Source organism: Empidonax traillii, unplaced genomic scaffold (genome assembly GCF_003031625.1).
Source record: "Empidonax traillii isolate 1590-97213 ecotype Southwest subspecies unplaced genomic scaffold, ASM303162v1 scaffold270:size1067046, whole genome shotgun sequence".
NCBI lineage: Eukaryota > Metazoa > Chordata > Aves > Passeriformes > Tyrannidae > Empidonax > Empidonax traillii.
In genome coordinates this window covers 813,801-841,683 of record NW_020955463.1, presented here as the reverse complement: position 1 = coordinate 841,683, position 27,883 = coordinate 813,801, and the positions used below count along the sequence as shown (strand labels likewise).

Sequence of the window (27,883 nt, the reverse complement as noted above, 5' to 3'; positions counted from 1 at the left end):
ATTCAAGGTTAAATATCTCTTATCATAGCCATCACTTCTTTCTAGGCTCAGAAGACTTAGGAAAATAGGTATTTTTCTGTCTCTTTCCATGGAGAGGTCAATATTAAGAAATTACAAGAGCTATAGGGGAGGGTCCATGCTCTTTTTGCAGGTGCATTTTGGAAAATCAGGGTTAGGCATCAATGAACAGAATGCTACACAACACTGGTTCCAAGTATCCAAATAGAAGTCTAATGAATAAGTAGTACAACCAAACCAATGCAAACAACAATTTTTACAAAGGTGTCATATACTGATATTTCTCTTTCTGAGTTCAGGGGATCAAAGATCAGTTGTGCTCCAATTTGCTGTTCTTCTAACTCACTTGCCAGTGGTAACATCTGTAAGAACTGCCACGTCATACAAAATCCTGTACTACACTGTGTCTCAGGATTTTTACAATACGACTTCAAAGGAATATTCTTGGAAACACTGTCCAATACAGTAGCTGCCTCTAAGGAATGAGGATATACAGCAACATTTGTCAGTTAACCTACTCCTTTTGTGCTAACAAAAAGACAGCTGAAGAGAAGACTATCAAAAATGCAAAATATTTCATTTAGAAGTAGGTAATTCTGTATTTAGAAATCCAACTTTGAAGATTTTTGATATAAATCATGGCTTAAATGAAATAAAAAAATATTCTTTTTTTATATAAACCAAGACATTTATAATTATTTCACTTCCTGACTGTCACTCCTTGACCCTTTCATGTGTTCAGTTCAATTCACTGGCAATTTGGGTCATCCAGTTGAGGTATGGGAATATATTCATAGATAGTATACACAAACTACACCCACATATTAGATATATTTGACAAGTCCAAGAAATATTTTATTTTTCTTTTAAATTCCAATGCACTAGTGCAACATAACATGTCATTTTTTCTTGATGCAATGCCCTTGAACTTCATGTATCCCTTGCCTTTACTGTTCAGGTATTGTTTTCTGACACATGTAAATGCTAACAGATGTGAGACGCAGTAAAAAAAGCATGTGGTACAAATGCTTCTTTCTGGCACATGAAAGGCACTTTCCATAGACAGAGAAAGCATCTGCAGCACCATGTAGCCTTCATTTGCTGTTGGCAGGTATCTATATTCTGAGGCAAGAGTCCAATATTTTTTGCACAGTTAGCACGTCATACCAGCAAATAAGCACAAATACAAGCTGTTTGGAGAACATACAGAGCATATGTAGCATTTCTGGATTCCAAAAGCAAGAGCAATGCACAGCCAAATCATTTAAATATTCAGAACAATTAAGATTTTGCTATTGCTATCTCAGCTTCAAATAGCACAGAATTGTGATATTATATTGGGAGTGCACAATCACAGAATAATTCAGAATTGAGGGGATCTCAGGAGGTCTCTAGTCTAATGTCATGCTCAAGGCAGAGTTAGATATGAGGTTACACCAGGTTGCTCAGAGTTTTATCCTGTCTGATCTTGAAAAACTCCAAGCATAGAAATGGCACCACCTCTTCCAGCAACTATTGTGGTGTTTGACTGACCTGGCAGAGAGAAAGGCTTTCCCTGTGTTCAGTTACTCTTGTTTTAGTTAATGCTCATTGCATTCTCTTGCCATGCTTCACTGTGGAAAGCCTATATCCATCCTTTTGATGACTGACCTCCCTGTAGGCACGCTCTTGACCACCCTGGTGGTCCTCTGCTGAATCTATTATGGTTTATCCATGTCTTCCCCACACTGGAGGCCAAAGCAGGGTGCAGTATTTTAGGTATGTTCTAATCAGCATTAAGGGGTACAAGCATTTCCCTCAACCTCCTGGCTGTGCTCCTGCTGTAAGCCCAGTGCTTTGATTTCTTTGCTGTCTGAACACTTGGCTGGCTAATGTTCTGCTTGCTATCTACCAAAATCCCTATATCCTTTTCAATATGACTGCTCCTCAGACAGTCAGCTCTGAAGACACACTTTGCAAACTCTTATTGTTGGGTGCTCTGTGGCAAAAGTCTAACAAAAAACAGAAATTCCTTTATTCCTCAAGGCATTAGTAAGAGGTAAGGGGATAAATATAATATTGGTGGCTAATGATGCCACCTACCACTGCCTGAAAGCACATCCTCCTTCTACTTAGTAACTTCACCATCACAAAATAATCGACTGAAAAAGTGTTGTTTCAAACAAGATAACACAAGCACCAACAGAAGAACTTGTCGGAAGTCCCATTGCCCTGGATGAGTAAGACAGTTATAAAAATGGACTATCAATTCTCTTTGCCATGAACATGTCTTCCTAGAATTTTTCACTTCTACAAAAGAAGTAGCCCTAGGGGATTTTAGAGCAGAAAAAGATAGGTAAGTTTGGTACCAAAAAACTCTAAACCTGACAAAATCTCAGATGGTCTCCATGTACTGGTTACCATCACTTAGCATTACTCACTTTCCTTCAGTCACAGTCACTGCAGCTTCCAGACTTAGAGGTGGGAAGCAGGAAGCACAGGACGTCATGTTTTCAGAAAGAATGGAGGTTTGCATGTAATAATCTTTAAATAACAAGTTAGTCATGCGATGTTTCCACAACAAGTTTTCCAAAACAGTGGAAAGTGTAGAACAACGCTGTTGGAAAGAGGCTCCCTTGCTCATAAACAGAAAAAAGATCAGCCTATTCAGTACTCTCGAGTCCTGTGAATGTGAAAGAAAATTATGAATAAAGAATAACTGTAAAAAATATTTAATGCCCTTTTTTGTTCTGGCTTCTTTAGGTTTTCTGCCCTGTAAAACAAATCTTATTTGATTTTTTCTAATCAGAAGGAAATATGGACAAACTCCTTCAACAAGATTCATATCTATGCTGGGAAGCTAGTCAGTTCACATAGAGCTTAAAATTCCTGGAACTAAAGACATTTGCTTCAGTACAGCATCTTGTAGACTGACATAGTACTTCCAGTTGATGGTAGGACTTGCCTTTTTTTTCTTAAATTTAGATTTATATCTGACTTATTTACGTGCAACATTTCCTGAAGGATGCTAAATTCCTAGCACTGTGATTTTCTAATTGTGTAACACTTCTTCTTCAAAAAAAGACATTTTCACATGTTTTTTATAAATCTAACCTAAAAGAAAAAAATACTTTAAATAAAAGCATATGGTAGAAGCTTATCCAAGAAAGTATCAGTCTAGATCCAGCCAGCATTTTCTAACTTTCAACACCATATTGCACACTGGAAAATATTAAAGCACCTAGTTTGAGTGTTATGTTACACATATTCCTACAAAAACACTTCTAATAAAATTAAATTATAAATAATAAAGCACTCCACAATCAAAGAATAATGAAAGTTAAGCTAAGTCACTCTTTCTAAACTACAATTCAGGCCACTTTCCTGATTTCCCCTTTCAGCTGAACAAACGGGTAAGACGACATGTACCAAACTCCGAAGAAGAAGATGCTCATGTAAGTTCTGGGATGTTTGCTTTCAGATTTTTTTTTCCTCAAGTGGCAGAAAGAGAATAGATTTCAAACATAAAGACCCATGCACCAGGGAACCAGGGAACACTGAGCTAGCAGCCATACAAAGTCCAGTACCAAGAAATTCCAGTAACAGCAGATGTGCAGGGCAGACACTCATTGTGCAGTGATGGTCTCTTCTTCTCATCTTTCTCTTCCTCCCTCAGAAAATAAGGAAAAGAGTACAGAAGCTGGAAAACCTGTGCACTCCCCACAAAGAGATACAAGACTTTAAGTCAGGATGAGAACAAACTTGTCTGCAGTTTGTTGTGCACTTCAGCCATCTCACCTGTCTCAGGATTTAGGACAAGTGATTTGTCCTTGGCAAGTTGTCTTTCCCATGTGACTGCATGTGACAAAATGGCTGTTGGCAAGATGAATCCCACAAAATGCTGGGAAACACGGGAAGAAGAAGAGTAGGGCTTGATAGTTTCAGTGAAGTACTCTGAAGATATGATTACTGATACCTTACCATGAGATGTTTACTCTTCCTTTGGAATACACAGCTTAGTGACTTTCAACTGATTTTACACCACAACAGTTTCATAGTTTAAAATCTTTCTGGGTACAGTATCATTTCTTCATTTTTCCTTCCTGCTGTCAGTCCCTTTTTTTCTACTTTTGTTTAGTCACCTCCTATATTACAGCTAAACTGAAGAGGTTTTGGGATAAGGACCATATTTCTCCAACACATCTGAATGGGAACAGCCCTCTTGAAAAGAAGTCCCCTTGAGCACACACTAATAACATACAAAATAAGAATATAGTTCTCATATTCTCCAATAAGGTTAAATGTTGCATTGCATTACTTTGGAGAAATGCATACAGCCTGAATGCCTAAAGAAAATTATAATATGGTACATACACATACTTGCAAATGTTTATATAGCCACAAAATATGTATAAACCCTACAGCTCTCTCTCCACCTCATCTGTTCCATTATCTATTTCTTATACAGTTATTTAGAGAAGGGTGCCCCCCTTCTCTGTAAAGACATAATAAATGGGCAAAGAACTGTGAATATCAGTGGCAAGGAGAAATTGACCAAAATGCTAAACGGTGAAATGCAAAATAGTTTAGAAACTTTAAATTTGCAGACCACTTTATAATACACTAAGTTTAAAGGTTTTCCCATCTCAAGTTGCAACTTACAGAGCAGGAATATTTACAACAATTTTACATGTAAATCTAACTAAATATAAGTATATCATGCAAAGGTAAAGTTGCTAAGTAAAACTAGTAGTAAAAGTTATTTTTTATCTTTGTTTAAAGGATATGTAATCTACTGGAGTCCTTAGAGGCAGACAGCTTGAATCTACATTCAGCTGTGAGATGTTTGGTGCAATATTAAGAAAGAATTCAATCATCATGAACATTCCAACATACAAAAAGTCTTAGGGGATATGAAATTCATCCCACAAAAAACAACAGGCAGATCTGATAATCCAGAAGTGATGAAGCCCAGGGTCTCACAGCATATTTTTATTTGAACCACTTTCTCTATTTTATTTTTATTTCATTGTAGTTTTCAAACAAAGATTAACATATAAAAGGCTTTTGGTGGGATAGAGAGAATAAAGAACTTTTTGGTAATCTCAAAAGAGTGACATTTCAAAAAAAATTTTTTCAATTCATTTAAAATTGATTTTATTAAAATTAAAACATGAACCTGTTTACTTACATGTAATGGATGTTCAAAACAGTAAACCTATGTCATGGACATTCCTGTCCTTTCATAGAATCACAAAATCAACTGGGTTGGAAAAGACTTCTGAGATCATCAAGTCCAACACTGCCATGGTTACAAGACCATGGCACTAAGTGCCACATTCAGTCTCATCTCCAGGGATGGAGAATCCACCACTTCCCTGGGCAGCCCATTCCAATGCCTGATTACTCTCTGTGTAAAAAATTTCTTCCTAATATCCAACCTAAATCTCCCCTGGCACAATTTAAGATTGTGCCCTCTTGTCCTACTGCTGGTTGCCTGGGAGAAGAGACTGACCCCCACCTGGCTACATAATTTGCTTTGGCTCAGTACCATGTTGGGGACTATCCTTCCTTTATATCACTGCCAGCCTGATCAATCTTTCTTCTTTGTATTTCTTGCTCTTGATCCACACTTACCTGCTTTTTCACAGTTTCCCTTCCTTTTCACTTTACAGGAGCATAACTTTTACCTTGCCTTTCTTTCTCAAATATTACTGAGAAGGTAGTACAGGAAACTGAGAAAGAATTCGGTTTTGGTTTTCAAATTTGTTAATATGACTATGAATATGAATATTTTGTCTGTTTATGCCTAGCAATCATAAGACTATATGAAAGCTAATCCGAGGCAGTTGCAAATAAACTATCAACAGCAAATCAGAGGGAAAAAAACGAGGTTTAAGCTGTCCATTAACCCTGAAGGGTTCTGCTTGACTTCTCAGCAATAACCTGAAAACATGCTGTGGGGTTTTTTAAGTGAGGTTTGTCTGATATTCCTGAAATGCACTCTAGTCTGTCTTTGAAGACAACACTGAACTGCAGTAAAGAGACACCACCGTTTCCAGACTTGTGACAAATTTTGCAGTGCTTACTGGAAGGGTACCTTATCCTTAGAACAGGGTATAAAATCTGACTGCACTAGTATTTTAAAAGTATGGTAGATCTACTGGTGTTCGTGAACTGACTTCAAACTCTCTTCTGTACTCATTTCCAAGTACTGATTTTGATCTCTAAGGTTAATATAGTTTTAGGTCCAATGGTCTAAGTGTCTGATTCTCTTCCTACATATGATCATTATAATCAGAACCAATGAGGTGCTTTTGCTAGTAAACCTTACATATCAAAGTCTGGGGATAAAAGCAGGATGTTGATCTATACAATAGAATTTATTTCAAATAAGGAGCCAGGATATTTCAAAGCTCTTTTTTCTTTTTTTTTTTTTTTTGCATACATGAAGACTGTTCTATAATCTTATGGTTTAATACATGTGGGTGGCAATGGTGCATACATTTACATAAAGTGGAAGATGAGTGGTACTGTTCAACTTATAGTCTGGTTTTAGACTACTAAATGTACTAGAAAATGTTCAATTAGAACACAGGGTAAATAAATGTATAGATGCTATGAACACAGCTCAGCTTTATTCATACAAATAGGCAACTATGATGAAGCAAGAAAAGAGCTGGGGCTTTCATAGGCAAAGGTCCATGTACAGTCCACATATTCATTCATATTGGTAGATTTAAATGTATGCTATCAGAACATTAAATGCATGCAGTTAATTCTCAAGAATCTCAAACTGCTTTTTTTTGTTATCAGAGAAAAACATATGGAATAAATTAATTTATACTGAGGAGTCAACTTCCAATAATCTACCCAAATTTCTGAGTCACTTGAGCATTTCTTTATGAACAGAGTCTGATTCAGTGCTCATAAAGTATATTTACAAGCACTGGAAATTTGTGTGCTTTTTTACAGTCTGTGTTGTGGAAAAACATTACCATGTGCACTTATTGTGACAGATAAACACTTTGGGTTTTGGTGATGAAAACATAGAGAGTGGCTTGAATTAGTGTTCCATTCAGGTCATATTCAGCCAAAGTACTTGTGATTTGCACAGAGTTATCTAGAGAGGAGTTGTGTATTTTTTTAAAAATAAGCAAAAAGTCTCCCCAAACCCACTCAAGGACTCTGGCCACAAAGTGCTTGAGTGCCTGCTGGAATTTGGAAGCTTTGTGAGATCAGAGACTTTCAGAAATATTGTGTAGCCTGCAAGTAAGCAGGCAGTAATACCTGCCTGCCTGATTTTTGTATGTCAGCTAGAAAACACTAGAGGCCCTGATCTGCTTCCTTCCCTCTCTGAAGATGTAACTATGAAGTAAGGAATGAAAAATTAATTAATAAAAGTTAAATTTAAAACTCTAATTGAAGCAAAAGCCTGTTCCTCAACTTTTTTATTAACTGCTCAACTTCAATTCCAAACTTCAAGTTTTGGAGATGTTTTTGGTTTATTCATTTGCTTGGGCTTTTTCAGTTTTATAAAAAGAAGGTTACAGTTGTGTTTGGGCAAGTGGAGGTTGTACCACATGCATAAAATCTCTGCTAAAGCTGGTTAAAGCATGCGGGGGAAGATGTGAAAATTAATTTTCTAAACCCATGCAACTCTGCTTCAATATAGAAAGAAAAAAAAATCATGTAGACCTTCTAGCTGAAAGCTACCACTGCAAAAGGTAAAAAAGAATCACAATTAATACTCTAAACCTGGTATGGCAGTTACTTTGTCTCTCAGGTAGGATGAAATGGCTGGAAAGGTTCGTTAGTTAACTAGCTACCCAAAATATTATTTCACAACACTAATGCTTGCACAAGAACATCATTAACCACATGTTGGACATTCCTGGGTGAGTATGTTTGCCACCTAATTAAAACAATACGTGGAAGCTGGTTTGAGACAAAGTACTACTCCTACATGGGGAAGGTACTCTCTTCTTCATCAGTTCCCCACTCAAACAGGCTACCATTTCAATAAAACAGTGCATCCTGGGCTTGATTCATGACAAAAATTAAGGAAATAAACATCCTTCCCTGATGAGGAGCATCTTTATGAAGAATATTGACATTTGTAAAAGAATGGTTTCTCAAAATACAATTCCCTCATATGCATTTCTGATTCTGAAGAATTAAACAGACCATCAGTTTTTTCCCCCCACTTCCCAGGATGTCAACACAAATTAGAAGATAAATAACTCCTACATTTAACTGCAAATTTTATGAGAATTCTTGGATTATGAGACTAAGAGCAGAAAAATTAACGGAACGAGCCTGAACAACCAGAAGCACAGTCAGGGCTTTGGGATGTCCCTAGCTGTACGTTACATTAGAATTTTTTCTGTCCAAATTGTTTGCAAGGACTTTATTGCCTCATCCAAATACATGTGGACATCTTTTCAGTTCTAACACACAGTCACTGGCAGTCCCTTTGGATCTGCTGCATGTGTAGTGTGCAACAATGTCCAGCGTAGTAAATCCAACACTTCTATGCAAAGGAAATACTGCAGTGAGCTGTGACATATTTGCACAGAAGATTTGACCTCCAGAGCTCAGCACTGTGAACTGCAGTTTGCAATTGTCTCTGTCTCTACTACCATGAAGAACCGTATTGTCAGCAAAGTTTGCAACCTTACCATTTACCACCCTTTCCCATCATCATTTATGAATCACTGAATGGATCCTGTGGCTCCAAAACTTCATCCTATTTCCTACACTTTGATTCCTCATTTTTAACCCATCATTTATCCTCTCTAGAACTTTGCTTTCTCGTGACATAGCACTTGAACTTCTTTGAGAGTTTTTGTGAAGAAGGCTGCTGAATGTTCTCTTAAAATCTAAGCCCCGTCAATTCAACCCTTCCAAATAGCAACAGGATTATTGGACACAAATAGAATCATCAACTGATGAAAAGACAAAATGCTTTGAGGAGCAAAAGACTAATAAAATATTCTATTTATATATCAATTTATAGCAAATCCAGTGCAAAAGTATGACAGACCTCCTTTAGACACGTACACTCCACTGACCTATAATGTGCCTGGATTTCAGCAATTGCGTCTCTCTGGAATTCTGAGAGGGAGCTAATCCAGTCTAATAGCTGTTGGATTTGTGCAGATTGCACAGATCCAATATAAGAGATAAAAAGAGCAAATAAGCCTGAATTCATCCCACATACCTGTGGTCAGGGTAGACAGTAGGCAAGAACTGGTGAAAGACGGGATGTCTGGAGGAGCAATATTGATGACAGGTGTTCTAAGGACTTTCTGGATATTTTCAACTTTTCTGAGTTGCCACAAGGCCCTAAATTATCTTAGCCCAAGTCCAGTATTAGGAACTGTCATACCTGTATGGTGGTATAGTAGCACCTTTACGAGTTCCTGGTTTCTCAATCCTACGTCATGGAGATTTTTTTTTTTATTTTTATCTATACTTTCAAAACAAATGCAATGAATAAAGTAAAATCAACCTAAAGGCACCTTCCATCCAGTTTTACAGTTTCTGTAAGTTCAAAGATAACATATAACTTGCAGTGCATCAGACTCTTTTGGTAATTAAATAGTGTTATTGGCTAATATTCTCTTACTTTAACATTACATTTTTTTCTTCAAAGCTTCTAGAGATCAGAAACTATCATAAACCATGGCAAGAAATTCTGCACTGGTTAGCAGCTGATAAATACAGTCAACAATCATTCTTGTTGATAATTGCAAAATTAAATAAAATCAAATTTTCAATAAAATAAAATTGTATGGACTTTCACTCATAGTCTGGGAGAAGATATATTTTAGCTTTTACATACAATTGATTGCTAAATAAGCGTAATTGCATCAGCAATTCATAACCTTTCCCTACCCTCACTCAAGTCAGGACAGAATTCTCATCAGCCTCCTGCTGCCTGGCAGCCTCGTCAGCTCTTTAGAACTGATGCCAAAGCACAGAACACTGACCAGGAACATTAACACTAGAGCCCATCTCATTATCCCCACATTGCAAATGGGCTTTCCCTCAGCATCTTCGCCTTGAAAGTGGCATCAGTAAGATGTGCCATGTTACTTAAAAGATACCACAGAGCGCTCTTTGAAATGGCAACATAAAAGAGATTACAATGACTAGGGCTTGAAGCCAAACTGAACAGAGTGATTGATTTTACAGGAAGAACTTTGTTCTTGGTATTTCTTATGTTCAGCTTCTTTGAATAGCTCCTTACATACAAGGAAACTATTTTTGATCAGCTGAATGTCAAAAATAATTACCTGGCATTCTGTCCTTACACATTAAGCCCTATATCTCTCAGTTAAGTAAACTAATTTTATATCTGACAGTTCAGCTAAGACGTTATTCCATAAACATAAAAATATTTTAATATTCTTCTTTCTGATTATTGCCAAATTGGAAAGAAATGATTCACACTGTCACAAGGATAAGTCTGGTGCAGGGAGCTAAACAATTGCAAGAAGCTGCTCTGTGTATTTCTGTGGTTTGGAAATAGTGCCAAGTCGGAAGGAAAAGACATTCTCTGCATTTTCTAAAGCAAGATAAATACAGAAAAGAAATATAGATGAAAGATGGAACTGCTATCTGTGGACTCTGCCAGATTCCTTGGCTTTTTGGCACACCTATTGAAGCTGGCAGACTTAGCCAGTAGCAATCTTTTCCATTAAAAGGAGCAGCATATATTTGGATTTAACATACTTTGTTTGTGCATTTTTAAGCTTCAAAAATGTCTATTTAAATTTTTTTTAATGATTCCTTCTGCACAGTTGGCTGCAATTGCGCTTATTTGAAACGGCTCATTTATCACTAAAAGAGCTGCAGGGCACAGCTACTGTTAAAGAGCTCCAACAAACCTACAGCTTGGTGGGACAAGCTTCTTTTTATAAGACTAAAAGATGTTTAAAATGTGCCAAGAGGAGCTTTATGCCAGCCTCTAGGTTTGTTATCCAAATGTTACAAAATTAGAGATCTCCTGAAGCACAGTTTGCGCAGATAAGCTGAACTCTCTTAGGCTGCTGTTTTTTCCCATCCATGATCAAACAGATTTTAACAGAACGCTTGCTACATATCATAGACTTTAGTAATATGAAATTTTGAAAAAAATAATCTAAAATCTGAGGCTTAACCTATACTGAAGCCATACTTCATTATCTTTATCAATGGTGCAAAAGCAAAATGTTTTACATGTAAGCGCCTCTACTTTATGAATGGTGAAATTTTTTATTTTGAAGGGAAAGGGTTACTGGTTCCTGTTTCCTGGAGCTGAAACCTTAAGAAAAATGTTCACACCTGACAGTTGCTAGCACAACAGAAATTGCAGGGGTGTAACACTGCCAATTTTCATTAATTATTTTGAAACAAGACAAAATATGCTAGTACTGGACTTGGTGTATGGAATCTCTTATATCCAAAATTTAAGTGTGATGTGATCAATACATTTATGGGTGAAGGGATATGTCATTCTTTCTGTAGACAACACATGTGCAGAAATTTTGGAATCTAGTGCCCCCTTTCTTGATATCCAAGAACTGTAACAACTAATTTCTATAAAGCAACAGACATCAGCTTGGAGTATGTGCCAAACATGTCATATCTCCAGCCTGAACTGTGGAGCCTGAATAGAGTGAACCACTACAGGTAAAAAGGGGGTTCTTCTAAAATTAAATTGACCATATAAATATGTAAATTTCAAATACATACTACTATACCCTGATAATACTATTGCATATATATTACACCTAATACTTTGGATTGCTTTACGAAGATATTATCTTAAAATTTGTTAAATAATGTAAAACTCCTTATTCTTTATACAGAGTTCTCACCAAAGGCCCCCACAAGAAAATAACCAACCCCATTGCCAAATACTCCTAAAGAAGTGGGTGCCAGTGTTTTTGCATTTCATTTTCTGTACTCCGGATATGTAAAGTATGTGATAAAAGGTTGGGTTTAGAATGTTTTCAGTAGAAATTACTAGTAATTGTCTTCCATATTTTGTAATTCACATTTATTTATTTTACAAAGATGGCCTTATGAAAATCCTTGCACATAAAATGGTTAGCCAAAACTTCTTGTAGGGATTTACGACTTTAGCAAACAATGACCAATTCTCTGGAAGCTCTGCACAATAAATTACAGAAAATGTATTTTTTAATACAGTCATTATAAAGAAGTATAAAAAAACTTCCAAATGTGAAAACTACGTTTCACATAGCTTTCAGTAATCATGGTTCAACAAGCTGGTTTTATATCTTGGATTCTTACAAGGGAATGGATGAGCCTAAACTTTTTTCCACTAAGAACTGAACTCAAAAAGCGCAAATCTCTCTTATTAATTCAACATAGAATTCCGAAACTGCACTACAGCTGTTATGCCTTCTTTGCCAAAACAACAAAACCAACCAACCAACAATCCCATACGGAAGACACCCACCATCTCCCCACCTTCCCCCTGAGGCATCTCTTTAGGCTGTAACCTCATGAAAAGACAGGAACAAATCTGATGGATTAATTAAAAAAATATTAAAATCTATGATTATACAAATCAAATCCCCTTCTTAGGAAAATGAGTCTCTGCTTTTCCCACCTTATTGTACCAAGCAGTTGAAAATCAGTTTTCAGCATCCCTGGTGATGTTCTACAATTCATATTCTAGAAGGCATCTATTAATGTTTTGTAATGTTAAGAAAACAGCACTTCCATGCTGGGCAAATAATACCATAAAGCAGACCACAGAGTAAGGCTAAAGATCAGTTCTATGCATGGGTAGGTTGTTGGGCGCTTTCAATATTAAAAATATCAGAACATAAATGGAAAATCTGATCTTGAGCATTTCAGGTATGTAGTTTAATCATTAAGTTAACAGATCCTCTAACCGGAAAACAATCAGTTCTGCATGTACAGTGGAATAAGAAGAGGAGAAAATGGACTTGTTCATACTGCCACACAGAATAACATCTTTAAATAAATCTGTTTGGAAAATAAAAGCAGCTCAGAACAATGCAAAGCTCAACAGAGACTAATTTACTTTGACTTCACGTAGCCTTCAGTGCAGACACACACATGCAAAAATCTGCCAACAGCACCAGTTATGGTTCCCATATGTTGTAAGTGCTTTAAGTCTGGGTAACTGGCTACTATCCACTGGTTCTAGGTTTTTACAAAAAGCTTATAGGCAGTATTTGGTATTTATGTTTTACTTTAGATAACTGAGTTATCAGCAGTAATTGTATTGTGGTTTGCTCCACCTATCATACATAATCATACCTGCCTGATGCTGCATCCAGCTGGTGGCCGGTCACCAGTGGTGTCCCCCAGGGATCAGTGTTGGGCCCAGTTCTGTTTAACATCTTTACTGATGATCTGGACGAGGGGATTGAGTCCACCATCAGCAAATTTGCACATGATATCAAATTGGGGTGAAGTGTCAATCTGCTGGAAGGCAGGAGGGCTCTGGAGAAACTGGATAGGCTGAATCCAATGGTATGATGTCTAACAAGACCAAGTGCCGGGTCCTGCACTTTGGACACAACAACCCCCTGCAGCGCTACAGGCTGGGGGCAGAGTGGCTGGAGAGCAGCCAGGTGGAAAGGGATCTGGATGTTCTAATCAATAGGAACTGGACATGAGCCAGCAGTGTGCCCAGGTGGCCAAGAAGGCCAATGGCATCCTGGCCTGCATCAGGAACAGTGTGGCCAGCAGGAGCAGGGAAGTGATCCTTCCCCTGTACTTGGCACTAGTTAGACCACACCTTGAGTACTGTGCCCACTTCTGGGCCCCTCAGTTCAGGAAGGACACTGAGGTGCTTGAGAATGTCCAAAGAAGGACACTGAGGTGATGAAGGGACTGGAGCACAAGTCCTATGAGGAGAGGCTGAGGGAGCTGGAGTTTTTTAGCCTGGAGAAGAGGAGGCTCAGGGGTGACCTCATTGCTCTCTACAACTGCCTGAGAGGAGGTTGTAGCCAGGTGGGGGTCGGTCTCTTCTCCCAGGCAATCAGCAGTAGGACAAGAGGGCATGGTCTTAAACTGTGCTAGGGGAGGTTTAGGTTAGACATTAGAAAGAAATTCTTTACAGAGAGAGTGATCAGACATTGGAACAGGCTGCCCAGGGAGGTAGTAGAGTCACTGTCCCTGGAAGTGTCTAAGAAGATGGATGTGGCATTCAGTGCCATGGTTTAGTCAACTGGGTGGTGTTGGGTCATGGTTTGGACTTAATGATCTCAGAGGTCTTTTCCAACCTCGTTGAGACTGTGAATCTGTGAAATATTTTTACTTTTTTTTTTTTCCCCTACCATTCCATTCCTATGTGTCTGTTCACCTCCACCCCGTTGTGTGTTACTTTTAAACTGAAAGTTTTTTAGGGTCATCTTCTTATGCAGGTACTATCACCCCCTAGTAAAGTGAACTACTTATCTGTGATCAATGCCTTTAAGAATTATCACAGTAGACAGAAATAAAGTCTGAATAGAAAAAATAATACATTTAATATTTCTTAGTTAATTAGTTTGGAATTCAAGCAGAAAGTTTAAGTGAAAACATCAAGAGATCCTCACGTGAGATACTGGACACCACCTCACTGCAAAGATCTCCCTAAATGTTTAATAATATTTACGTATCATCTGATTGTGCACTTGCAAAGGTAGAATTTCATTGGCAGGCAGAAAAGGTTTTTTTTTAGCTTCACACTTTATAATCAAAGCCACTTATATTCTTTTCACAGGACTTAATCCACTTGTGTCTACATAATTCAAAAGTATTTACCACTTTCTCAGCCAGTGAACTCCTTCAGTTTTCTAATGAATCTTATTTCTGCCAAGGCTGAAATGCTCTACTATGGAAAGGCAATATTTTGTTTTAAAGGCATGACAAAAAGAGCCAGTATGTTGGTCTCTTAAAATTTTCCTCTCTAAAACAATAAAATGCTTGAATACGTTCTGTAGCGGCTTTTAAATTGCAAATTATTCTCACAAAAATGAGAGCTAAGTCATCTGACATTTATAAAGTGTACTGACAACAATTAAAATCTGAGATAATCTCCTGGAAAAAAAATCAGCTTATATCACAAGGTCTAAATTCACTGGTGATCTTTACTCCTGCTCACGAAGGCCAACATTATAGCATGTGAAGGTTTAACCTGGGGAATAGTTTCCAAAAAGACATGGAAATCAAAGTAGAAAATTGGCCAGATAGGAACTCTGAGGGCAATACTGTGGCCAAACAGAATAATGAAAATCTCTGATGTTCAAACAGAGCTTACATAGAAACAGGGAAGTTATTTTACCTGTTTTAAGTATTCATAGAGATATTACTGGAATACTGAGTTCTGCTCTGAAGTATTTACAATTCAGTCCAGAAAGTAAGTTCAAAAAATAAAAAAATCAGAACTGACACACAAACACAATTAAAAAATAAAAAATATAGAAATTTCATCATTGATTACACTTGCTTAGCTAATTAAAAATATGACAATGAGACATGCAATTTGATCCTTTTTAATAAAAATTTATATGAAAACAGAAGTTATGTAGGGCTTTTCAGTTTACCAAGCAACAGTAACATGCATGCAATTGCATAAGATAAAGCTAGACAAACCTTAGGCTACAAATAAGGTGCAAATGTTTTTATGGGGAAGGTATTTAACTACTGGAACAAGTTATGATGGCTCTGGTGGATTTTCCATCGCTGGAATTTTTTAAGTAAAGAGTCAGTGTTTTTCTAAAAGATATACTCTATTCCAAACAGAAAAAAAATGAAGCAATGTCTCTGGTTTGCATGAGCAATGCTAGTCAGACCAGGACATTAAAATGATCCTTCTAGTATTATAAGGTATGTACCTATGATTATTTAACATAATGTCCAGTTTAAAGGACTATAATCTTATTCAGGATTTTTAAATATTGGCACATTACCATTCTTCCAGCACTGCAACTTCCCCTGTACCACAAGCTTGTTGAAAATCAACATTCAGGAGGATATTAATTTAAATTCAGCTGTCTGAATGCTAGCTGTTTAGTCTGAGCTAGTCACCTAGGTTCTTTCTATACTCAGTGGAGAAAATTAAGCACTTTCGTGAGTCTATTCCTTGCAGATATCTTGGGCATCTATTTTCAGCTAGCACAAGTCTGCAGGTGTCTCTCTCTTTCCATTGACTACAGAAGATGTCTTAGTTTAGACTACTTTAAACTCAATACCTTAAAGTGGTCAAAGTTAGATGAAAGGAATCCATCCTTAATACTCCAAAGATCTCCATCAGAATCCTTGGTTTCAAGTCAGTTAGATCCACTAATTTAAAACATCTGGCATTATTAGATCATATACAAAGTGTGCTTCAGTTACTGCTGGGCAGATTGAGTTTCATCACCATCATAGCATATAAATTCAACTCATCTGTACTTTTCTAGGAACAGAAAAATTATATATTTTTTAATAGCTCTTTCTTATTGCACTATTATTCAGAATTCTGTCATTCCTATCTAATAATGAACTGGACTGTATATTCATTTAAAAATGTTCTCCCCTGCCTTGGGATGGGATTCACCCCACTAAACACAGATACCTACAGTGTAGATGTGCAGATCTGACCTTTAAACCTGCACTCCCATTATAGCCAAAGGAGACCAGAAAACATTGCCAGTAGAAACCGAAGTGCCTTATCTTTGCATAAATGTCGAAACTGAGAGATGAAACATGGTAAAGAATCAATTCCTCTTCCTTGACTATTGTAAAATTTGGGATGACTATTTCACTTTGGCGGGTGCAAAATATAAACATTTACAGTTCAGATGAATTATTAATTTGATTAATTTTGTTCTTCCACAGCCTGACTATGGCTGCTTGTTTCCCCTTGTTCTTACTTTTTAAATTACTATAATAATCTCCTCAGAGGTCTCACTATGCTCATAATAAAAAACTGGCCTCAACTCTGCAGGTAATGATGCCATTCAAACTTCCTAGGCCTTCTTTACACAGACATAATAGTGATATTCCACATAAACGAATCCTTTCTATCACTCACAAAGTCAGAAATTAACTTCCACAATAACAGAATTCCTTTTATCTTTCTCCATTTGCAAAGGAAGAACGACCAGGTATAATCAGTTACATGTTTTCCACCTGCATATACTCTGAATATTTTTTAATACCTGAAGTCTTTTGGAAGGTATATTATAAACAGTTGTGTAAGTGCCTATCCCAGACACACCAGCATCCTCACTTACTCACTTCAGAAGCAATCCCAATCTACAGCTTGCCAACATAATCGAGAAAAAGAGTGACTGTAGCACAGAGTAGCACTGTAATAGTTTGACATGGTCTCTAGGACAATGATTTAAATATTTTTTTAGTATCTTCAGATGACTCGAATTCTTCCTTTAAAAATGTTTAGACTCATCTTTTCACTTTTACAGTAACTGCACTTCCTCAGTCTTAATTTCCTCCACAGTCTTTCTAGAATTCATCTTAAAAGAGCAACCCTATAAAACACCTGTAACTCTTTAGTTGACAGTTTGAGATCTTTTCATGAATGAACTTGTCTGTTCTAAGGTTTCAGCAGCAGTCAAATATAGGTAGGCATCTTTGTTCCTCTGCAATCACTTTAAGGGAGATTTTCTGCTATTTCCACAAAGAATGTGGTGATGACTTCCTGTTGTTTGTGAATTTTGCTATTTCTCTTTTCTATAATTGTGACAGACTCCAAGTGTGAAGGGTGTTGCCTGCTATTCCTGCTTTTCTTGCTTATAAACTGCTAAATCCCCACTAGATTTCTCTTCTCCCTTGGTCTGTGGATAGCTATCTCCAGTCTTGAACTCAGATTGATACCTGTTTGATGTCTAATATGTTTCTCCTGCTGTCTGGTGTCCCACAACATGTCATTACCGGGTCTTTGAACATAAAGACCTATTTTCCAGCACAGCCATTAATTTTTACTTCAGAAAGAGGAAATATTTTCTGGTTCTTGGTAGAAAAAAAGCATTGATTCATCTGTCACAGGTCATAACCATTGTTCCATTTCCAGTCACAAGAACATTGAGCATGGAACTGAACATAAAAGAAAAACTTCACAAATTGCCTTTCTAAACTTTCTCCAAATTCACCCTGTTTGCCTAATCAGAATTTCACATGGCAGCTGATATACACTGGTGATTTCCCAAGCTTTTTATCATATAGACTTGCTTCTGAAAACTGAATGCATTTTGGGTGCAGTTAGAAATAGGGGAAAACTTAGAACATGTTTTTTTTCTCACAGTGTGTGCATACACCTGTTGTTTGGTGATTAGCAAATACTTTTTGAAGCAGCAGCAAAGTGCAAAATACGAGAATCTGGTTGAAATTACTTTCCCTATATAATTTTATTCCTGGTTTCCTGGACAAAAACATGTATATACACATTGGATAGGGAATGGTCAGAAAGCCTAATGCTTTTAAAAGGCTCTGACCAACTGTTCAAGCACTCAGCAATTACAGGGTAAATGTTTCCCTGAAGCATCAGACTTTCTGTGCATGTGAATGAACACAGCACATGAATATGTGCTGAAGAACACCTGGGATTATGCATGTATTGCAACCCAGTCAGAACTACAGCAGCTGTGACGTTAATCCAACTGGGCATGATTACTGAAATACCAGATATCTGGAAAAAGGATGAAAAAATATCAAAGGAACCCAAACAAATTTTCCAGTAAAAATGATTGGTCCTGGAAAAACCTGTACATAACAACCCCTTTTATTTAAATACAAAGTATGCTTTCAGTTAACTATTCACTGGAGAGGCTAGAAGAATGAAAACACATGGATATTCTGTCATCACTGAGAAGCATGGAGCAAAAATATCCGATATCACAGACAACAGTGCTGCAGCTACTGTCTCACCTGTGCTGGGTGGATGAACTGAATACACCAGGCAAGATTCACCACTGTACTCTCAAATTTGAGTATCTAAATCTCCTCCACCCACTCTTGCCATCTGGAAATGCCTCTCTAGCCTTTCTGGAACTTCAGTAATTGATTCTTGATGGCAATTCCAACAGTGCCACCACAGAAGTCAAGCTTATAAGCTTTGGCCATCTGTTCCCTGAGCTGTCATGGAGCACATGTTGATTTGCTTCATGATCTACTCAGCTCTGCCAACACAGAACAAAAGCACTAGGACTAGCACATCTGGAGAAACCATCAAAGGTCCAACAGAACATAGTTTCTTAGACTGCCCAACATGTTTCAGTTATTTATCCTCACTGGATAGGAAACACTGTGTCTCACTGGTCTGATGTGTCTTCCAAAAAGGCCTATTTGTTCCTTCACTTTGTTTTGCCATTCTAGGCATAAAAGAACACATAAGCATCAGAAAGTGTTTGGAAACATCACAACAGGGTAATTGCTAATTAAATCAGACTTTATTCAGGGTTAGAAAACCTAGATGACCACAGGTATTGTCCTCTTGTGGGTAGGAGAATTACCTACTCTGAAAAATAAGGGCAAAACAAAACTACATCCTTTTTAGAAAAAAGGGTATGTGCTGCAGTCATAGTACTGGAACAAGGCAAATCATCTGACACTGATCTCCATGCTACCAAAGCTAGACAGGTGAGGAAGTTCAAGACAGCTCAAGAGAGCTCTGATTACCTCTCACTGCACTTTTGTCACTTTATGGCCTAGGGAGAAGACACCATGGTCTAGGTTCTTTCCGGTTTATTAACATGAATCTCTGAACTCCTGACCTACTGGCCATGCTCCCTATAACACAGCCGAGGACCCTGTTAGCCTTCACTTCTCCCAGGGCACTAGGTTCATATTCAACTTGCTGAAACTACACTCCAGGTCTTGTTCAGCAGAACTTCTACCCTGGCTGATAGCCTCAACATGGACCAAAATGCAGCTGCTTCCTGTCGTACTGCTAATGCTCATCTGCTTGTATGGCACAAATACATGTGTGTGCTGGCTCAGGTGATGAGATTCAGTCATACATCTCCTGTGTTCAGGCCATCCCTCTGTTATAAGATGAGAGGTACTTCCACTTTGGTTCTGTAATGAACTAAACACAAACCCACATTCAAACACTGTACTACAAAAATACAAGTTTCTGGTATATGAGAAGAGAAGCACACCCTGGAAAAAAAGTTTAGATGTAATAAATATAACTCAAGTTTCCTTATTTTGCAACTTTAGTCTTTCTTTTATCAGTTCTATTTTCTCTCCCTTAACATATTATAGTCAATCCAGAATATTGTGAATAATAAGAAAAAGTAAACACTTGTGATATTTTTCTGTATGTCCCTATTTATTTGTAAGTGCAAATTATTTTTTTAATTAGTTTAAACACTTCAACAAGGACTGAAAAATAAAGATGAACCTAGACAGAGATGGAATTATTGTAAAAGTGCATCATCAGAATGGGCTTTATGTTCACTGTTCTGCAACTTATAAAACCTAAAATCTGCATAGTAAAATAAATGAAAACAACAGATGACAGGAGGTCAGAAAATGGGTTGGTAAGTTGAATGGAGAGATAAGCAACACTAAAAAGTGCTCATGCTGTAGTACAGTATATATTCCTTGTGCTATTTAACACAATTGTGATGGGAAGGTATTATTTTCCAGCACTGAAAAGATAGCTTAAATTTGAGTATGTTCAAGTACTGGCATTTAAACTGAGTCTTTAAATATTTTTGACCAGTGGATCCTTTAAAACCAACTACAGATAAATGTATGATGATGCAGGACCATTCACTGTGCCAGAACTGAAACCACTCACAATAAAGTGCACTATCATAAGTGCAGGCATAAAATCAACATTAATAATAACACTGCATCATAAGTCAACTACTACTGTCAATACATTTACCTGAATATCAAGTAAAATGAAAAGCCTGCATACAATGAATCTTTCAGGGAATTGATGACAACTGAGAACTCCTGCTATCTCCATCTCTGCAGCCATAATGCTCATCTCTCATGTGCCAAAGGAATAACTCTTCTGGCTGCAACTACTGAGATAAAACTTTGCTAGAAAAATCTTTTTGAGACAAAAATTCTTTCTACGGCAAGGTCTTTGCAGAATGTGCTCATTCTTAACTCCTAAAATAAGAATTTTTATAAGTAAATGCAAAATTCACTGAAACAGCTTGAGGTGAACCAAGCCTTTGTATTATTCTATCTTAATTCGTCCCCAAATGCAGTTACACTCAGTTTCTAGGTGACTTTCTGCCATATTAGGCAGCTATCCATTAAGATAATCCAACTTCTTTTGCAAATGTCACTTGAGAATGACAAAATGGTGATGAGATGTCACTACCAGCCTAGGTCAGAGTTAAGTAAACGCCCACATCATACTTCCATTCCCAACAACAACTTACCTTAAATATCTTTAGCACTGAAATCCCCAATTCACTAATTAACTACACATTTTTAGGAAAAAGTTTGGAAAGTCTGAGGCACAGAGCAGCATTCAAGAACTATTTCAAATTAAAGAGCTCCTTTTTGACTAGGCCAAACCTCTTCAGTAATCTGAACCCCAAATAAGAAAAACCTTCCATCTCACCTTCACCACTCCATCTTCGTGCATTGTGATGCAGTTGTTGGCCTCCTCCGAGAGTTGATACAGAGCCAGAGCTGCAGCTCTCTGCACTGATGGATCCCTCGCCCTCATGTAACGGACTAAAGGACCCACAGCCTTGTGCTCTCCGAAGGCAGCTCGATTGCTGCCCCACATGCAGCAGTTGCAAATGGCCTCTGCTAAGTGACGCTTTAATTTGTTATCATTCTGAAGAAGGTAAAAACGTAATAAAGTCAACACACTACAACAGAAAATTCGTAGAAAAGCAGAACTGCATTCTCAAGCATCTTTAAGGCACCCCAATTTAACTGCTGTACAATTAAAACTGGAGAGAGTCATAAGACATAGAGCTAGTAGAGTCTCTTAATATTCTTTTTGTAGGAAGTGCTGTGATTTTTTTACATTATTTCAAAGGTGCTTTTGGACTGACTGGAAATTAGATAAGATAGGATTAAAACATAAAATATAGACCCACCACTGAGACTCTCTGCATGTTTAGATTTGTTGTGTTCTCAATCCTTTGTGCTTTTTTCATATGACAGCTGCACCTCTCCCAAGCAATATTCCACAAAAGAAACTATTAAAATGAAGCTCATCTTCAAAAGCAATTTTAGTACCAGACACAGAGTGTTTTCATGTCCAATATACATCTCATACAGGAAGGATTCTACATCTCTTCCTTGTAGCTGCTGCAAAATCTGCTGTTCTTGTCATAACCTTTTAGCTGGGCACAATGCACTCTGATGTAAGAAATTCAGATACTTTGTATAATATAACTAGATGTTACTTACTGTGTTTGTTAGTTTGGATAACAGAGGGACGACTCCATGATCTGTCATAACAGCTAAGTTTTCTTCATCTTTAGCTATATTTGCAATGGCTGCACATACACCAGTTAAAACTTCTTTATTCTTTGATTTTAGAAGACTGACTATCAGTTCCAAACCACCAACAAAGGATCGAACCATCTCCCCAGAATCCTAAATGAGAATCAAAATAAGTATTGTTTTTACATATTCAATTCATATTTATATGCAAAATTTAAAAAAAAAAAGATTGGCATGACATATTTATTCAAAACTGCAGCTATTGCTGTGTTGCCTTCATCAAGAATATGGCTAATTTAGAACTCAAAGCTCTTTTGAGTGACACATGAGAGTTAGACTGTTTTACACACCACCATCTAGGCAGAAATTCAATGCCTAAATAAAGGTATCTATCATTTTTTATACCACAAGGTATAGCTTTCACTTCAGAAGGGTACAAATCTCCTTTATTGGTTGTTATCACTTGGGCCAGATGGGTCAGTAACACATCCAACACAGCAACAGGCACTCCTGTTTACTCTCATTGTGCCTTCTATTTCCTACGTTAAGTCTGACAGCTCAGACAAAGGAGTGGTAACTTTATTTTCTTGTATTGATGCAAACAAGTATTCAGGAATATTTAGGAGGGGAAGTTACACAAGTCATGGCAGCTACTGTGGAAGAACCACGATGCACCTCAGAGTATGAAAAATCAATGTAAGATAGGACTAAAGGATACAAAAATTACAACAGAAAAATGTCTAAGTATGCCCTAAGAAATGATACAGAAAAGAGTATGTCTTTATCTTGAATACAGTGGTCATATCTGGTCCATTTTTTCCCTCTTGAAAAAAGTTATAATAAAATCAGAAAAGGTTTACAGAAAGACAAGAAGAATAATCGGGGTAGGGAACTTCTCTGTAGAAGGAATGACTAACCAACTAGGACACTCAAGGGAATAAAAGAGAAAAAGGAGGAGCAGTGTGATACAGGTGTACAGAATCTTAGGTGGAGTGAAAGGACACACTGGGATCTCTCTTCTCGGAGAAGAACTGGGAGCATCAGACAAAATTAGCACGTGGCCAGTTCAGAATCAGTTATCTTTAGACAAAGCACAGTTGAGAAGTTGAAAGTCCCTGGAGCAGTACTGCAGTAGCTTGTAGAAGTTTACATGTTAGACAAATTCAGAGGGGAAAAAAAATCCATTAACGGTTATTCAATATGAAAGTATTCCCTCTGATTTAGAAATTTCCTGAGCCACAGATTTCTTGAAGGTGGAAGAGCAGTCTGGGAAGAGAACCAAGACTACAAGTTTGCCCTGTTCTGCCTTTCTTTAGGCATCCCTTGTGGGCTATATGAGGAACAGAATACTGTGTTAGTGAACCTTTGGTCTGACACATCATTGCCTGTTCTTATGCTCTTGTGTTTACTAGTGAACTCTTATTATCAAGCACATCTTTACATGTCATATGTAAACCAGAAAACCAGTAGTTTTGGCACTGTGAAACTGAACTAACAGGCATGGGATTCAATTGGTTGCCTTAAGCAAAGAGGAACTGGTAGTATGTGATGAAGTGACATGCAGCACACAGTACTTCATGTACCCTTAAAAGCACATGAGGAATAAATCTAAATTTTGTTTAAGCACAGATTCTTAACTGATTGTTACACAGTCACTGACCATTGCTGTATACAAAGATTCATTGCACTCTGTTAAACAGAGATGCTTGAAAAGAAATCTCTTTCTCTCTCTTTAGTAAGATGTTCTGCCATTTAAGATTACATTATTTTAGATCTTTTTTCAGTTTCTTTGTGGACAGAACCAATGCCATCATGGGAAAACATCTACTGCTTTGAATGATTTTTAATACATTTACTCAATCTGTGGGTAACATAAGCAACATACTGCCAGGAACCATCTAGAAGGGGTTAGTTATACAGAACCAGAAAGACAACACTGCAAAATGCAGCAGCATTTTCAGAAACTTCATTGTACACATAATAATTAACAAAGGGTTGGATGGATTTTCAACCTTTCAAATGTGGATCTGGAAAGATGACTGGTTCTCTTAAAGTTCTTTGTCCAATAAATACAGAAACTAGCGAATTACTTAATTCTGGCTAACTTAAGCCTTCTGTCCTTACAGGAATCCTTAAGAAAAGCATATCAGCTATTGACTACAAAACAGAGTAGGGTCCAACTGTAATGTGTTAGCTTTGCTGAGCAAATCCATCAAATCACTCATGGATTTGGTAAACAAAGATTTCAGAAGATGCTGCAGCTCATCTTTTTTTTAGTTCTGGGTCTAAATGTGAAACAGAACTCTTTAGCTGTGATGTTTCCTTCTCACAGAAAGCAAAAGCAGTGGGTAGGCATATTGGGAATGAAACATTTTCTGCCACAGGCAGTACAAATCTTGAGACTGGAAGGGAGAGGTTAAAGCAATACAGTGTAAGGGTAAAAACCAGATGCCACAGCATATGGAAAAAGGGCAGTATCCAAGAGCAAACTTTATGCTGAAGTCTGTAAAATAACCCAGAATGAACAAATAACAGAAGTCCTTATAGAAATCAAAATAGAATCTAAATGCAGAAGAAGGACAATACAGGTTTGTGGCTCAGAAAACCAGCTGAGAGAAACAGAGAAGGAAGGGCAGTGCTCTGCCACTTCTATTACCATGCGAGCTGCATGTAAAGGCAGGTGGGATTAAAGCAGGTTTCCCATGGATACACTAGCATTAATTTTCCTCTATAATTGCTAGTGTATACATACCACCATGCAAATGCATCTACAGACAATCACTTGATTAAAACCACTGATTCTCGGTATCAGTTTTCATGTTTGTCTTGAAATTTTAAAATCTGACCAAAGGTGGTAGAGTTACAGAGAAAGTTTTCTACACACACAAATTTCATATCTATATGTATTCAATGGCTAGGCAGTTAAGTGACCAGCCACAGGAGAAGGAAAGAATATGAGGTATTTTATATTTACTTACATTCCTTGAAAGTCACTACAGAAATGTGCGTTACCTTGTGCATAAGTACTGGCTCAACAGATGAGAAAGAAAGGCTTCTGTTCAACAGGTAAAAGCCCCAGTACAGTGTTTAAGATTTGAAAGGGGCCCTGAAGATTATTCTACTTTTCTGCATGGCTCAGACATCTGTGCATTATTATTCCTGCTTTTGAGAGATGTTCCATGAAGAGATAAGATAGCCTGTATCTCATCTTACTGAATCAATCTGTACATTTTTATTGTCCTACCTGTACATATTTTTTCCCAGGTGATCATAACCCTATTTGTTAAACTTCTATTCTGACAAGCTTATACTTTCCGCATTTTGTAAAGCAGTACAGTCCAACTGAAGTGATGGAATAATATATAAACAATCCAGTAGCAAGTAAAAGAAGAGTTTTAATAATCATCTGTGAAACCAGCCAAACACAAGGACAGAACCTTCTACCCGTGATGAAAAGCAGAGGGAAACTGCAGAAACCACATGTCAGGAAAGTTTCCCAAATGTGATTGTGAGTGTAGTCTGGTAGTCTGTACAAGACAAAAGAGAAATGCAAAATGGCAAGAAATTTGAAGAACAATGAGCTGAAAAAAGAACTGAAATGAGAGCTTTAAAGTCCATTATGTTATGTACAAGATTTTTTTTTTTCAAAGAAATTTAAACAACAAATGCAATCTTTTTTTTTGTACCATTTGGCAAAACTGCATACTTGCTTTGTACAATAAATTTCTACTTTCTTTTTTAAACTATGTGTATTTATTATATACACTTGCCATACTTCAAATATACTTAAAGAAGAAATTATATGAAATTGGGCCTGTGATTGCAGAGGTCTGGATTTAATTCTTTTGAATCTATATGTTCTTCGAGTATACCTGTATTAATGATCAGATAGCTGCTCATAGTATAAAGTAACTTAGTGATTTTAGTTTCAAAGTGCTCTCAGGCATTTTCATCTACACCATTTTACTATCATAAGAAAGAAAAATAATATTCTACAATAATATACTACCTTGGAAATAATTTTTTTACTTTGTGCTTCAAATAGAAATATCTTTAAATAGAAAATCTTCAAATTTTACCTTCTACATTAACTGACAAACAACTTACTTTGTCTGACAACCCAAAGGGGTTGTAATGTCCAGCTATCAGTGTGTGCTAAGCTTTCATAGTACATTTTATCCAGGTGTCCCCCTCCCTTACCTATTGTGACAAAATCTTATTTCGTAGTTGTCCTAACAAGGTTTCTCAGGTAGAATGAGGCAAGAAAAAAAAAATGGCATGGTAAGAATAAAATCTAAGACACAGTCTTTCTAGAGGAAAATATTGAAAAAATCACTGATAAGCAATAAAATAGATCATTTTATTGCAGAGATCCGAGGGCATGTGTTAATGATAAGTTGAATGCATCTGTTTTAACAATAATATTTCCTGAGCTGAACAAAGTAAGTGGCCAAACCCAAAGACATTCAAAGATGCAGTAAAAACGTTTAAAAAAATGAAGAGGGGAAGAAGGTTTGACTGTATTAACAGTAAATAACTTAATTTTAAATCTTCAGCATTATTATACCTTTTAATGTAATATTTAACCTGAAGTGACATAAAAAAAGCATGGACTGTTAAATTACATTTTAAGTGGCTGAAGAAGACAGGAAGAGATAACAGAATTTTTCATGACTTCATGTGACCACATCTTCTAACTAGCTGACTGCAAAATTTTTATTCTCAGAAAGTATGATAGATACTACTTTAAAATTGGATTCATAGGGAGGACTTTGCAATCTCAATCAGTAAAAAGAAATAATCTATCTGGCATCAATGCAAGGCCAGTAAAGTTACCTGCTGTGCTAATAAAAGCCTCACCCCGCTACTCTAATCACATGTTTTCATCTTGCTGAACTGCATGACTATTAATAAAATTTAGTTAACTTTTCCTTTTCACTTATTTCTATATTGGCTTCAGCCAAGAGCAGAAATATTGTGAGACAGACCAGCTTTGAACACTTTTTTTAATTAACAGCAGAAACTATCATGGTATTCACAGAAAGAGAGATTTCGAAAAATCACTCGGTCTTTGCAGTATTTATACATGGAGAACATTCGGGATTTTTGAGTTTCCTCATCATCATTTTTTTTTGTGTGTTTATTTTCATTAAGTAAATAGAGTGCATCAGTCTTGAGACATACAGCTCTTGTAGAAAAACTACTGGATTCTTTTGCAACTTCTTTCCTTTCTTATTTCTTCCAAAGTGGATACTGTTTTCTTTATTTGAAAGATTTACAGCTAAACACTGTATTACAAAAACACATTGTTTTTATCTTTAAAAATACTCCCCTTGAAAGATAAAAGTTTCTCCATTAAAAACAAGTCATATTTCACTCTTAGAACATCTTAAAAAGCTTAAGGTGTCAAAGTTAATTTGTCAACTTGGATTGCTTTTGCCCCAAAAAATGATGGTATGGCTGTGCAAAC

General features: G+C 36.9%; 1 protein-coding gene across 7 annotated transcripts in view; it reads right to left on the bottom strand.

Moving 5' to 3' along the window:
• Positions 1 to 27,883, bottom strand: part of ARMC4 (armadillo repeat containing 4) — an 84,765-nt gene that overhangs the window by 2,440 nt on the left and 54,442 nt on the right. For 5 of the 7 annotated variants that reach the window (XM_027889704.1, XM_027889706.1, XM_027889705.1 and 2 more), the window contains 2 exons: positions 22,378 to 22,566; positions 21,572 to 21,793 (listed from right to left, as the gene is read on the bottom strand). In XM_027889704.1, the coding sequence (XP_027745505.1) occupies positions 21,572 to 21,793; positions 22,378 to 22,566 (411 nt within the window). Of the gene's footprint in view, positions 1 to 20,903; positions 21,109 to 21,571; positions 21,794 to 22,377; positions 22,567 to 27,883 lie in introns of those variants that run through there. The other 2 variants (XM_027889708.1, XM_027889709.1) reach the window with 2 other exon arrangements.